The sequence below is a fragment of the Anolis carolinensis genome, chromosome 1 (genome assembly GCF_035594765.1).
Source record: "Anolis carolinensis isolate JA03-04 chromosome 1, rAnoCar3.1.pri, whole genome shotgun sequence".
Lineage (NCBI taxonomy): Eukaryota > Metazoa > Chordata > Lepidosauria > Squamata > Dactyloidae > Anolis > Anolis carolinensis.
In genome coordinates, this window is record NC_085841.1 from 315,006,778 (window position 1) to 315,019,560 (window position 12,783).

A 12,783-nucleotide genomic window follows, 5' to 3' on the forward strand; every position below is an offset into this window, starting at 1 on the left:
AAAGTTGCGGGGGAATCTAGTTCATAGATTGTTCCAATAGAATCAATGGGGTGGGGGAGGTAGATCAACAAGCTAAGGGATAACAATAAAATCACCATTAAAGTGATATAGAAAGAAATGCTTGTTTGTTTACAGGAAAAGAGAGATAAACAACCTCTATCTGGTGGTTAGGCCAAGAGAAATGCTTTCCTTTCAGTTTTGGAATCTGGAAAAGCCTTCTATTGAGTCATGGGAAAAAGTTGCCTCAGTTGGGTCAGTGTTGGAATTTCTTGACGGTCTTGCTTTCAAGTGCTCTTAGTTTCATGTACCAAGTGTTGTCAAGCTCCAGTTTGATCTATGGAATTTTTCCTGCTGCCTTGTTTCATGGATTTATGTGCCTAGTTTCATGGATTTTTATGCATCTATAGATTTTGCTTTCTATTGAAGCTTATGGACTATTTTATGTATTGGAACTTTGCTGTTTTACTATTTTTGATTGCTTTGCCTACATATATTCTTCAATATACTTCTTGTTGATTTTACCAAGCTGGTGTCGTGTTTAAGGTCAGAGGTGTGCCGGCCCTGGTGTAAAACAGCTTTATTTATTTATTTATTTATTTATTTGTCGTGCCAGAAGTGAATTGAGGATACAGTTATAATGTAATTAAAAACACAAAGTTAAAAACTTGGCATTATACTAGATTTCCGTTGACCAGTAGCTGGCCACTTGCAGTGCCTCTGGTGCATTAAAATGCGGATGCTTCCCCCCCCCCCAATGTTGTCGTCTAAATTCACTGACTGTCTTTCTCTCCCTTGCATGCATTCTGCTGTAGGGTTTTTGAACTTTAAAAAAAGAATTTTTAATTTTTTTTTACTTAGATAGGGAATCAATGTCTTTCCTCCTTTCTCCTCTTTCACGAGCAACCTGCTTGTTAAAATCTGAAATTTGGAAACCAAAGCCATGCTTTTTTCAGAAACTACATACACCCTGCTCCCTTCATTCCAACACCTCCATTAAGGATCATCCCTCATTCTATCTCCTTATATTCCTTCTGCCCCAGCGCATGCCTCTTGGTGCAGTACAGATACACGAAAACAAGTAGTAACTATTTGGGCATGTTATAAAATACTGGGGAGTCAGATCTTGTTTGAGACAGTCATACCTTGTCTTAAAATCTTGCACTGAGCCCCGGAGGGCTGCATTAAAAGCCACAGAATCTTCAACTCTCTCTACAGCGGATCCCCCTCCTGCCCCAATAGGAATGATTGGGGAGGATGTGCATGCACTTTCCTTGCCTCTTCCTCATCTGACCCTTTCACAACACTCCAGTCTCAATGAGAGACTTATGTAATAAAATAGTAATTCCCCTCCAAAATGTAACACACATTACACAGTGAGCACAGAATCTCTCAAACTTGAAAATGAATGTGTAAAAAGTGCTTGTTGGACTAAAGTAACTGCCCTCCAATCATCCCACCCTCCCAATTCCATCCTAATCCTGATAGGACACGTGTGCAAAAAAAAAAGTCATTTTTCCCTAAAGCTGTAGAGTAAAAAGGGAGCTTTAAAAAATTGCACTAAAGTTCAAATGAGGCACTTTCACTTTGAAAACAGAGGAATGTTGTGTGTTCCAAAAGCACCTGGATCAAGGTAATGGTGAAAATATTTGCAGGCATGGATCCAGCCTAGGACAATGCAGGAGAAATTGTATTCAACTGAGATGCCTTTTCCACTGTCAGAAGCTGCCCATGGGACAAAACAAGGTTCTCCCTCTACTATTGTACTATCAGATTACACAAAGGCTGTTTCAAATATTTTAAAAATCAGTCATTCACCCCCATCATTTGTAGTTTTTGGATAAATGGTGTGTGACTATACATAATGGGTAAAGATTTCCCCTTGATATTAAGTCTAGTTGAGTCTGACTCTGGGGGATGGTGCTCATCTCCATTTCTATGGCAAAGATCCAGTGTTGTCCATAGATGCTTCTTAGGTAATGTGGCTGGCATGACTGCATGGAACGCTGTTACCCTTCCGCCAGAGCGGTACCTATTGATCTACTCACATTTGCATGTTCTCGAACTGCTAGGTTGGCAGAAGCTGGGGCTAACAGCGGGAGCTCACCCCGTCCCGCGGACTTGAACTGCAGCCTTCCAGTCAGAAAGTTCTACAGTTTAGTGGTTTTACCCGTTGTGCCACCCCATAAGGCATACATAATACACCTTTTAAAACGTGAGAGTGGTTCCTTTGGAAAATCTCTTTTTTGGACTATTTTTCCATAAACATGATGTTAAATAAGCCATTAGAATACATTTAGAGTTCTTTTTCTTTGGAAGATTTATATGTACTGCACTTATTTTATACAGTTTGTCTTGTTACTGGGTTAGCTTCCATCTTGTGCTATTGTAATGATAAGCATACAGTCTTTAGTCATCAGTTTTTCAAGTGTCTGATGTCTGGCAAATTCTAAGCTGATGTACTTCAGCATGCCTTTCACCTTACAGTATGTTTTCTTTGATTCAATAACATCCTTTGAAAAGCTCTTTTGCTCTTGGGAAATTGGGGGAAACATTAAAAAATGAAATACAATCCTTTTACAAAAACAGCATATAGCCACAGAATTTACATGGCTCTGATTATCTTTCTTCTAAGAAAACAAAGCATGCTAAGATTTAAAAAAAATAATCCCCTTATGAGAAATGAACACAAGTAATTTTGAAGGACACTACTCAAGATATTTAAAAACAACATGACACACATTCATAGATTTTGTTTGATTGTTTGGTTAGTTTGATTTTTTCTTCTTCTTTAGAAAAGCAAAATTCATTCCAAGTTGCCACCAACTTTTTATTGGCCGAGTTGGTATAAAACAGAAATGATTCACTGTGATCTAGCTAAGAAAATTATCCCCTCTTCACAAAAATTCTTGTTGCTATGGTAACTGTGAGTTGCAGCTTGTGTTGTTTGTGCTCCTAAAAAGAATACAAATTTGTGAGAAAATTGTATATTTTTGGGGAAATGGAAAACAATATTCAAAGGAAGTTGATTTAGTGATTCAAAGTGGCCTCAGTCTTGCCACTTTAGAAACACCTCAGCACAGTTCTGTACTTATCTTTCTGGGGTATGGCAATAAATGCAGAAAGATTTACTCCTGGACTACAATACCAGAGTGTTCTAGCAGAAAATTCTAAGTACTTTACCATACTATAAACTACAAATTTCCATAGAGTGGTTTAAGTGGCATTAAACTGGTAAAACACTGTTGTGTGTATTTGTTGTTGTGTTCCTTCAAGTTGCTTCCAACCTACAGTAAACCTATCACAGAGATTCTTGGTAATATTGGTTCAGAAGAAGTTTGCTCCTCAAATTTGGCATTCTCTTTTTGTGGAACACTCTAATCACTTTTAAAAGTTTACAGCAGTTTGTTGTTTCTCGTGAGAATAATCTATTATATCATTAGGGTTTCTGACAGTTATTATTGCTTCGATTTGAATTTTAAACATTCTCTAACCTTTCCTTTGTATTTTTTCTGTCAAGGTTGAATTATTATTCTGATTTATGTTACAGATTATATTAATGTAAAATCAAGCCATTGGCTTGTGCTTTTGTTGTATCTCTAACCTTAGAAAATATATGCCAGTGATGAACTTTTTAAAGAAATGATTTCTTTGCATTGGACAGAGCTAAGGAATTCTTAAATAGAAAAAAATGTTATTGTTTTTAAGGCAGCTGTCAAAACTGCTTTAATTTTTTCCAATTACATTAGAGATACCAAGGCACTTCAGTAAATATTTTGTCACACATCTAATAGAAATTTGTGGAGTGGGACACATTGTACAATTAGTATCAAACTGAAAGATATGCAATACTATCTAATATTAGTCAGTGGTATTTTCTAATAAGTATTTTTAATGGAAGTTCCAGAATTTATATATATAGTGAAAGATATTTCTTTACTGAAAATGTGGCTTATGCTCGCAGTGCTGTGCACTTTTACTGGGAATAAACATGGAAGTGATTATTAATCATTTTTTGTTTATGGAAAGTGTCTACAACTTAAAAATGAAATTTTCAGAGGGTAAATGTGTGTTACTGAATGGAAGGTATTCTCAAATTCTGTTTGAAGAACTGACCATCACTTTATAACCATCTAGGAAACATATTTGGGAGTTGCTATGTTGGCCATGCAGAAAAATACAACAAAACACAGAATAAACAAAGCAACAATACTTTCTTTGGGCCAATGCATAGCATAAAACATATTTGCTAAGTTTGACACCAGGCAAAAATGTATTAAAATCATACAGATGTAGGAAGAAGACATTCTCCTCCATGGCTGTGTGAGGACTAGGGGCAAAGGGCAATAAAAAACAAGCAATAAAATTTCACTAAAACCAGACAAATAACTTCTTTTGAAATCCAGCTGTTCCTGTCTTGTGCAGAAATGACTGTCCCATTTTAAAAAATCTATATAATCTATATACATTGTAACATTTTATACATATACATTCCAACATCCTTTATTGTTTTATTTTTGTCTCTCTTTGTCTTAGGAAACGTTGTGGTCTTGTGGTCCACGTGCAAGATGTCAATTTTTAAGTCGGTAACAAACCGCTTTATTAAGAACTTGGCTTGCTCCGGCATCTGTGCCAGTCTGGTCTGTGTGCCTTTTGATATTGTCCTTAGTGCTAGTCCACACTGCTGTTGGTGGATTTACACTATGGTCTTCTGTAAGATCATCAAGTTCCTACACAAAGTTTTCTGCTCAGTGACCATCCTTAGCTTTCCTGCCATTGCTCTGGATAGGTAAGTTATTGAAGTTTCTCATGTGACAATAGTTGTTAACTCTTGGTGGATTTCAGACTCTTTCAGAATCTGACAACGAGAACTGTACGTTACCTAAAAGTGTACACTAGTATCTCATGCCACTCTACACTTACTTACAGTGATTCAACATCTGGTTCAAATAATCTGATGTACTGGCATTTTTCACAAACACATTTCAAAGTAAGAACAAGGAAATGGAAGGGATTTTTTTTGTACCAAATTCACAGATCCAGTTGAAGCCCATCAACAGACATAGGTTAACAATCATTATAATAGAAGACCTTTCACTTATCAAACATTACGACTGCTACAAGGTTTGTATGCAGATTTGTACTGATTGTTTCTTAAATGGCAGGTTGAGAAATTCATTGTATCTTCTTTCCTGGACATCACTATATTACATATGTTCATGTTGCTCAGAGCAACATTTAATGATATAAGGTTCTGTCTAAATTACTGTTGCCATCTTAGGTAAAGACTTCTATAGTCTCATGGCTACCACTTCATTTCACTTCACTACCACCAAGAGTGAGGCCTTTCCCTTATTCCATATCTCTACTATCAATGTAAGAACCTCCTCCTATCCCTCAGGCCTCCACTATTGCATCCACAACTAGGTTCCTGTACAGAATGGCATGCTACTTCTCTCCCCACTGGACACCAACCCTCTGTTGGCACCACATACACGATGTCTGAATCCAACTAATTCACAGATATAGATATAGCTATGGTCCATAAAGTACGAATCCACTATCCCATCTGGGGTACCAAACGTTTTAGTCCCCCAAGAGGACAGTGGGTTGTGCTTGGTGCACTACAGCCAACTAACACATAAGGTTGGATAATGATAAACAGCCTTCATTCAAAGTCTATGCAGAAAGGGATGCTTGACAATCATTAGCAAAGCAAGTGCATCAACTTTCCATTTACAGACATTTTTGAAGCTTTCTAACTAATAGCATGCCTCTATCAGATAGGTTCTTTGCCACCTGCCTTGGCATTAGTTGATTGATTTCACTTTGCTCACAACTTGCAACTTATCGTTGAGCACCACGTACCAAGAGAAATGAGAGATATTCCTGTTAATCATATAAAATTAAGATAAAATAAAGACATAAGTACTGAATAAGTCAATCAACCACTCCTTTAAAATGTCATTTTGTGGTATAAACAGAACACAGTACCTGAGATAGAGACAAAGGGTGAGATCCAACTCCAGTTTATTGGAGGATGTGAGATGTTATTATTACAAAGAGCAAAAGAAAAAAGAGGTTGTGGTACTGATATTGATGGTGTGCACAACAATTCCATCTCATTTAATAAATAGGGGTTATGATTTTACATATTTGGGTATTATTTCATGAATGGAAAAAATGGCTAAAAGGAGTTAATATAAGTAAAATTTGAAAATGTTTATCCTTTTCCATTCAGGACTTAGATAACGTCTATGTGCTTAAAATGTTGTGTCTTCTGTGTGTTTCAGAATCTTGTGATAAATAATATTCTTATATTATGGTATCACCGCTAGATCCAATTATTTGTCACCCAGATTTAATTAATCAATCTGTGAAAGGAGCAGGAAGTAGACAAAGTCCCCATTGGAATCTGCATACTGCATTCATATATCTCTTACAGATATATTGTTTTCTTTTTTCTTTACAGGTACTATTCAGTGTTATATCCACTGGAAAGAAAAATATCAGATGCCAAATCTCGTGACCTGGTGATTTACATCTGGGCTCATGCAGTGGTGGCCAGCATTCCTGTATTTGCTGTGACCAGTGTGTCGGATATTTATGCTATGTCCACCTGTACTGAACCCTGGAGCTATTCTATTGGCCATTTAATATATGTCATCATTTACAACATTAGCACTGTGATTTTGCCAGTAGCCATGGTGTTTCTCTTTATGATCCTCATTCGCAGAGCACTGAGTGCTAGCCAAAAGAAAAAAGTCATCATAGCTGCCTTAAGAACCCCACAAAATACAATTTCTATTCCTTACGCCTCTCAGAGAGAATCTGAACTCCATGCCATGCTGCTGTCTATGGTTATGGTTTTTATTTTCTGCAGTGTCCCCTATATGACGTTGGTGATTTACCGCACTGTATTTGATGCCTCTGACACTTCTGTCTATTTGCTTCTCACTGCCATCTGGCTGCCCAAGATATCACTGTTAACCAATCCTCTGCTCTTCCTGACTGTTAACAAATCTGTACGTAAGTGTTTGGTGGGGACGATTGTGCAGTTACAACACAGGTACAGCCGGAGAAACATTGTCAGCTCTGGAGCTGCAGTAGATGCCAACCTGGAGCCACATGTCCGTTCTGGTAGCCAGCTGTTGGAGATGTTTTATATTGGGCAGCAGCAAATTTTCAAGCCCACAGAGGATGAAGAAGAAAATGAGACTAAATCCATTGGCTCCAGCAATTACCAGCAGAAGGAAATCCCAACCACTAGCTTAGAGGTAGAACACACTGTAGTTCAGAGGACTGCACCACATGCAGTCGCAGATTCTGCTGCACAAGTGGCACCAGCGATGCCAACAGAAACCGAAATGGCCAATGAAAAGTACGCCATGCAACTTGGCTTTGGGCCCTTTGAGCTGCCTCCACAGTGGCTGTCAGAAAACCAGAATAGTAAGAAACGACTTCTGCCCCCTTTGGGAAATACTCCAGAGGAGCTCATCCAGACCAAGCAACCCAAGTGTAAAGCAGACAGAAAAATCAGTAGGAACAATAAAGTCAGCATCTTTCCCAAGGTGGATTCCTAGAGGGAGATCTCTATGGGATGAGACTGCAGTGCGTTCTCACATATAAGTGATCCTATGGATCTTTATTCGGATGAAACTATCTATTAAAAGCTTAATTTTTTGGTGCCAATTTATGTGAAACAACATGAAATGATTTGGGTTTCAATACAAATCTTTATCTGCATCTATCATTTCCCCCCTTATATATAAGACTAGATTCTGTTCAGCTTCTAAAGAGGCATTTTGGGGCTTTCCCGTCCCAAAGGTTGCTTCTTTTCTCTCTCTGTCCTGTTAATTTTTTTCAGATTGGTCAAAAGCTGCAAATGTGTACACATGCAGAGAGACATTATGGCATATGCTATACAGTTAGAGAGCTATAGGGAAAGGTAGTCAATAAATATGTAGATCTCTTCCTTGGAGATCAATAACTCTTTCTATTCGTACACACAAAGCACTGAGTATTTTTCAGATGGGTAGGTAAACTGCAGACCTCCAGGTGTCGTTGGACTACTATGCCCATTAGCTCTTGCCAACATAGCCAGTGATCAAGAGTTGTGGAAATGACACTAAACAGTTAACAATATCTAGGACAGCGGTTCTCAACCTTTCTAATGCCGCAACCTCTTAATACAGTTCCCCATGTTGTGGTGACCCCACAACCATAAAATTATTTTTGTTGCTTCTTCATAACTAATGTTGCTACTGTTATGAATCGTAATGTAGCTATCTGATATGCAGGATGTATTTTCATTCACTGGACCAGATTTGGTACAAATACCTTATACACCCAAATTTGAATACAGGTGGGGTTGGCAGGGGGATCAATTTTGTCATTTGGGAATTGTAGTTGCTGGGATTTATAGTTCACCTACAAGCAAAGAGCATTCTGAACTCCCATCAATAATGGAATGGAACCAAACTTAGCGCACAGAACTCCCATGATGAACAGAAAGTACTGGAAGGGTTTGGTGGGCATTGAGTTTGAGTTTGGGAGTTGTAGTTCATCTACATCCAGAGAGCACTGTGGTCTCAAACAATGATGAATCTAGACCAAACTTGGCACGAACACTCAATATGCCCAAATGTGAACATTGGTGGAGTTTGCGGAAAATAGACCTTGACATTTGGAAGTTGTAGTTGCTAGAATTTATAGTTCACCTACAATCAAAGAGCCCTTTGAACCTCACCAATGATAGAATTGAGCAAATTGGGCTTTTGGTGGGAGGATTTGCCATCTGTTTCCAAAAAGGAAGAGGAGGACAGGCGGAGAGATCTTCAGCCTTCTCTGCCAAAGGGGTTCTTACGTAAGACCATCAGAAATGTGTGTTTTCTGATGATCTTTGACGACCCCTCTGACACCCCCTCGCAACCCCCCAGGGGTCTCGACCCCCAGGTTGAGAAACGTTGATCTAGAAGGTTATATCTTGTCCAGCCTTGCTTTAGGCAAACCATATAACTTGTCAATTTGGGATGTCTTCTACTGGCCAGGATTAAACAAACACAGGACATATCGATATATCAAATATTGTAAGCTCTCCTTTTGTTCCTTCACCTGAAAATACCCCATCCCAGAAAGAAAGCCCATATAAATTCAATCAATAAGTAATGAATAAGGAAATAAGTAGTTGAATCTGCCTCATGCTGTTGAAACATTTGTTGAAACACATGCAAATAAAGCCCTAAAATACCATGTTTATGGAATATTTTCACCTGGAGGCTGACAGTTTAGTAGGCTCCATGAGGCAAAAATGATCAGTAGAGCAACAACAACCAGGAGATAAAATGCATAGAAAATACCTTTTCCTTCCAAACAATGCCACCTAAGAGATAGCAGTTTTGGTTTCGATAAAGCATGGATGAATTAATTTAAATGCTGTGATCACTGTTTCAAAAAGAACCAATAATCCTTTGTATAAAATATTTCCTGAGAGATTTCTGTGATTCTTTGTACTGAATATTTCCTGGGCCTCCCAACTGTTGCACAGCCACTTCCTTAATGAAATGGTATTATTTTATCTAGACTATATTGCTGTAAAACTGTTGCCACTATTTGATTATCAGTTCTTAATTATAACACATGTAGAATCTTCTATAGGATACATATAAGAGAAGCTATATAAGCTTCAAACTGCACATTTCATTTCTTTATAAATAACTTCAAATGTTAATTGGGCATTATAAACTCTCTAGGTTTTTTGGGCTGTTGGTTTACCAGTCTGGTTTTAGGTTTGCCTATAAGATCAGGAAGGGTTTCAAAATCAGGATATCACTAAAAGTTTTTATCAGTTGGCTTCTATGGCTTGATATCACTTTTAATTTGTACTATGTGATGAATGAACAAATATATCATGGATGTGATTTGTAATCTAAATTTTTGTTTTTAAATCAAGGATGCATGGACATTATGCAAAACAAAATACAAAAGTACAGAAAAAAATTCCTTAATAATAATTGCTTTGTTTAAAGAAACAATATTTTCTGAAATTTTTGAAAGGATGCAAGCAGGGAAGATGCTGTTTTCCTTTTCAAAGACCAAATGAACCTGGATAAAATATATGATGTAGTTTCTCTCCTCAAAGATGCAGAACTGTACAGCGTCATGGCCTTGAGCTAAGTCACTGTCAGGACAAAAACAGTTTAATATATATCATAGGGATAAGGAATTTGTGACCCTCCAGATCTTATTGGACCCAGATATGCTACCAATGGATGGGGGGGGGGGGTGTGATAGAAATTGTGGTCCAGCATCTGGAAGGGCTCAGGTTACTTTCTACAACCTACGTCTTATAAACATGTAGCATATTATAAATACTCCACCTCATATTAATACATGTAAATCATTCCCAATTATTTATGGTAATCAAGTGTCAAAACTTACTAAATGGAAGTGTGCTATCATAAGTAGTTTAAGTATTTCTACTTTGCTGTAGGATTCAAAGACATAGCTGTGTTAGTCTGGGTCAGTATGCAAAGGGATCTTGAAGCACCTTTGAGACTAAGAACTTTATCATGCGAGGCATGAAAACTAGCATTGCAGCTCAAGTGTGACATGCACATGACATCATGTGCATCTCACTACCAGTTTGCTTCCCTTCCTCCAGCCCCCCCCCCCCCCCATGATACTCCCACCCCTAACTATTGACACTGTGTTCACAAAACCTACTGTAGTGCAATGGGTTCTTTCTGCTTCTGTGCTGGCATGCTGGCAGTCACACGACATCAGTGGCAGATTTCTCCTTTCCCTAACTATTCCCAGGTTGATTGATTTGCTTTGATATGTAGGGTCTATCAAAATGATGGATCCAATTTCAAAACAGTGCTTTCCCTCATATATAAACAGCCTTTTCCTTGAAATTGTCAGTACCAAAGATGAATGCTTTTTGGCATTGGTGGATCATGCCAAAATACCGCTGAGGCACATGCTGCAACCCAATTATAGATTCATTTTTGCTAAACTGCAGAACACAAAACGCCTGTTGCGGGATTGCCAATGACTGAGGTTGTGAATGACTGAGGCTAGAGGTTGTTTGTACACTGGGAGAGACATGTAGCAGTAATCACTTGGAAATCAAATCCCCACCCTTTCAAGTGGTAAGGGTTTCATTCATGGGTGGATCATGGTTGCAGAGATATTGCAATTTCAAAACTGGTCCGTCTTTTTGAAACACCCTGTATATTCTCTGGTCTTAATGTAATGCTAGCATTATACAATTGTACTAAAATAATTTTTAAAATTATGAATCAGCTGAAAGGCATGTTCATTCATAATGCTGGGTAGGGATTAGGGAATAGCGCAGGAGAGCAGAGTTACGAGGGTGTGTGGAAGACTGATAAAGTCCAAAATGATATGATTAAGTCCAAATGGAGAGAAAGAAGTTGATAGCATCAACTTTCTTAGACTTAAGTAGCCATCATCTGATGAAGTAAACTCTAGGAAGCTTTATGCTATCAACTTCTTCCTCTCAATCTCAAAGATTCTACAAGGTTCAATTGCATAGTTTGCTGTAGTTTATATTCTTCCCTCGTATACATCATGGATGTATTAATTAATTATTAATTGTTGTTGTGTGCCTTCTTGTCATTTCCAATTTATGGCGAACCTATAATGGGGTTTTCTAATTACTGCACTTTATATCAACCAAGAGTCCGGTTTATATTCCCTCACTTATTCATTTGCAAGCTTTCTTTTTCGAAAAAGTGGTCATTGCATTTCCTAAAAAAGCACAGCTGTCCATCCTCCCACATTTGAGTAGATTTTTATGTGCTTGTTGAGTCACTGGCTACGAGCCTGTCTTTTTTACTACTGCACTTTTCTTTTTAAAAAGTTTTTTTTTCTGGAGAACAAACAACTTTGCCATGTTTACAATAAACACTGATATCAGAACAACATAATTTTTAAAGCAAGAAAAAGAATCAGCCTAAGCAGTGCTTATGGGACAGAGGCATTCTTCATTTAAGGATTTCTAAAGCTTAAGAGGAATTTAGCGATTCTAAGGGAAATACCAGTTATTTCTACATGTTACTGATAACAAACTTTGCAATAAAATATGTAGTTTATTACTACTGTGTTGAGTGTCTTTCCTTTGAAGTTATAATTCAAAGAGGACAAAATATACAACAATTGGGAACATGGCCAATGTTTTTACCATTGCGTCAGTATTTTCTTTTTAATATATTTGATGTATTTGATTTGACTAAATGACTAGAAGTTTTGTTTTTACCATGTAAAAACTCTGATGACACAAAACCTAATTGCTACTAACACTGCTTTGTGATTAGGCTACTGGCAATCCCTGCTGTGATTGATCCATAAGGATCAAATCCTTGGGCTCCTTTCACTCACTCTGCCCTTTCCCTCCACTTAATCCCTTTCTGGAGCTCCCGGTGGCACAGCGGGTTAAACAGCTCAGCTGCTGAACTTGTTGACCCAAAGGTCGGCGGTTCGAATCCGGGAAGTGGGATGAGTTCCCGCTGTTAACTCCAGTTTCTGCCAACCTAGCAGTTCGAAAACATGCAAATGTGAGTATATCAATAGGTACCGCTCTGGTGGGAAGGTAACAGCGCTCTATGCAGTCATGGTGACTATATGACCTTAGAGGCATAGACAGACAACTCCGGATTTTCAGCTTAGAAATGGAGTTGAGCACCAACCCCCAGAGTCAGACTCGACTAGACTTAATGTCCAGGGGAAACATTTACCTTTACCTAATCCTTTTCTGAACTG

General features: G+C 38.1%; 1 protein-coding gene across 1 annotated transcript in view; it reads left to right on the forward strand.

Moving 5' to 3' along the window:
• Positions 1 to 12,119, forward strand: part of gpr176 (G protein-coupled receptor 176) — a 51,508-nt gene extending 39,389 nt beyond the window's left edge. The window contains exons 2-3 of the mRNA XM_003224769.4: positions 4,534 to 4,786; positions 6,470 to 12,119. Coding sequence (XP_003224817.3) covers positions 4,534 to 4,786; positions 6,470 to 7,580 — 1,364 coding nt within the window. The 3' untranslated portion in view covers positions 7,581 to 12,119. The remainder of the gene's footprint in view (positions 1 to 4,533; positions 4,787 to 6,469) is intronic.
• Positions 12,120 to 12,783: the final 664 nt, after the last annotated feature.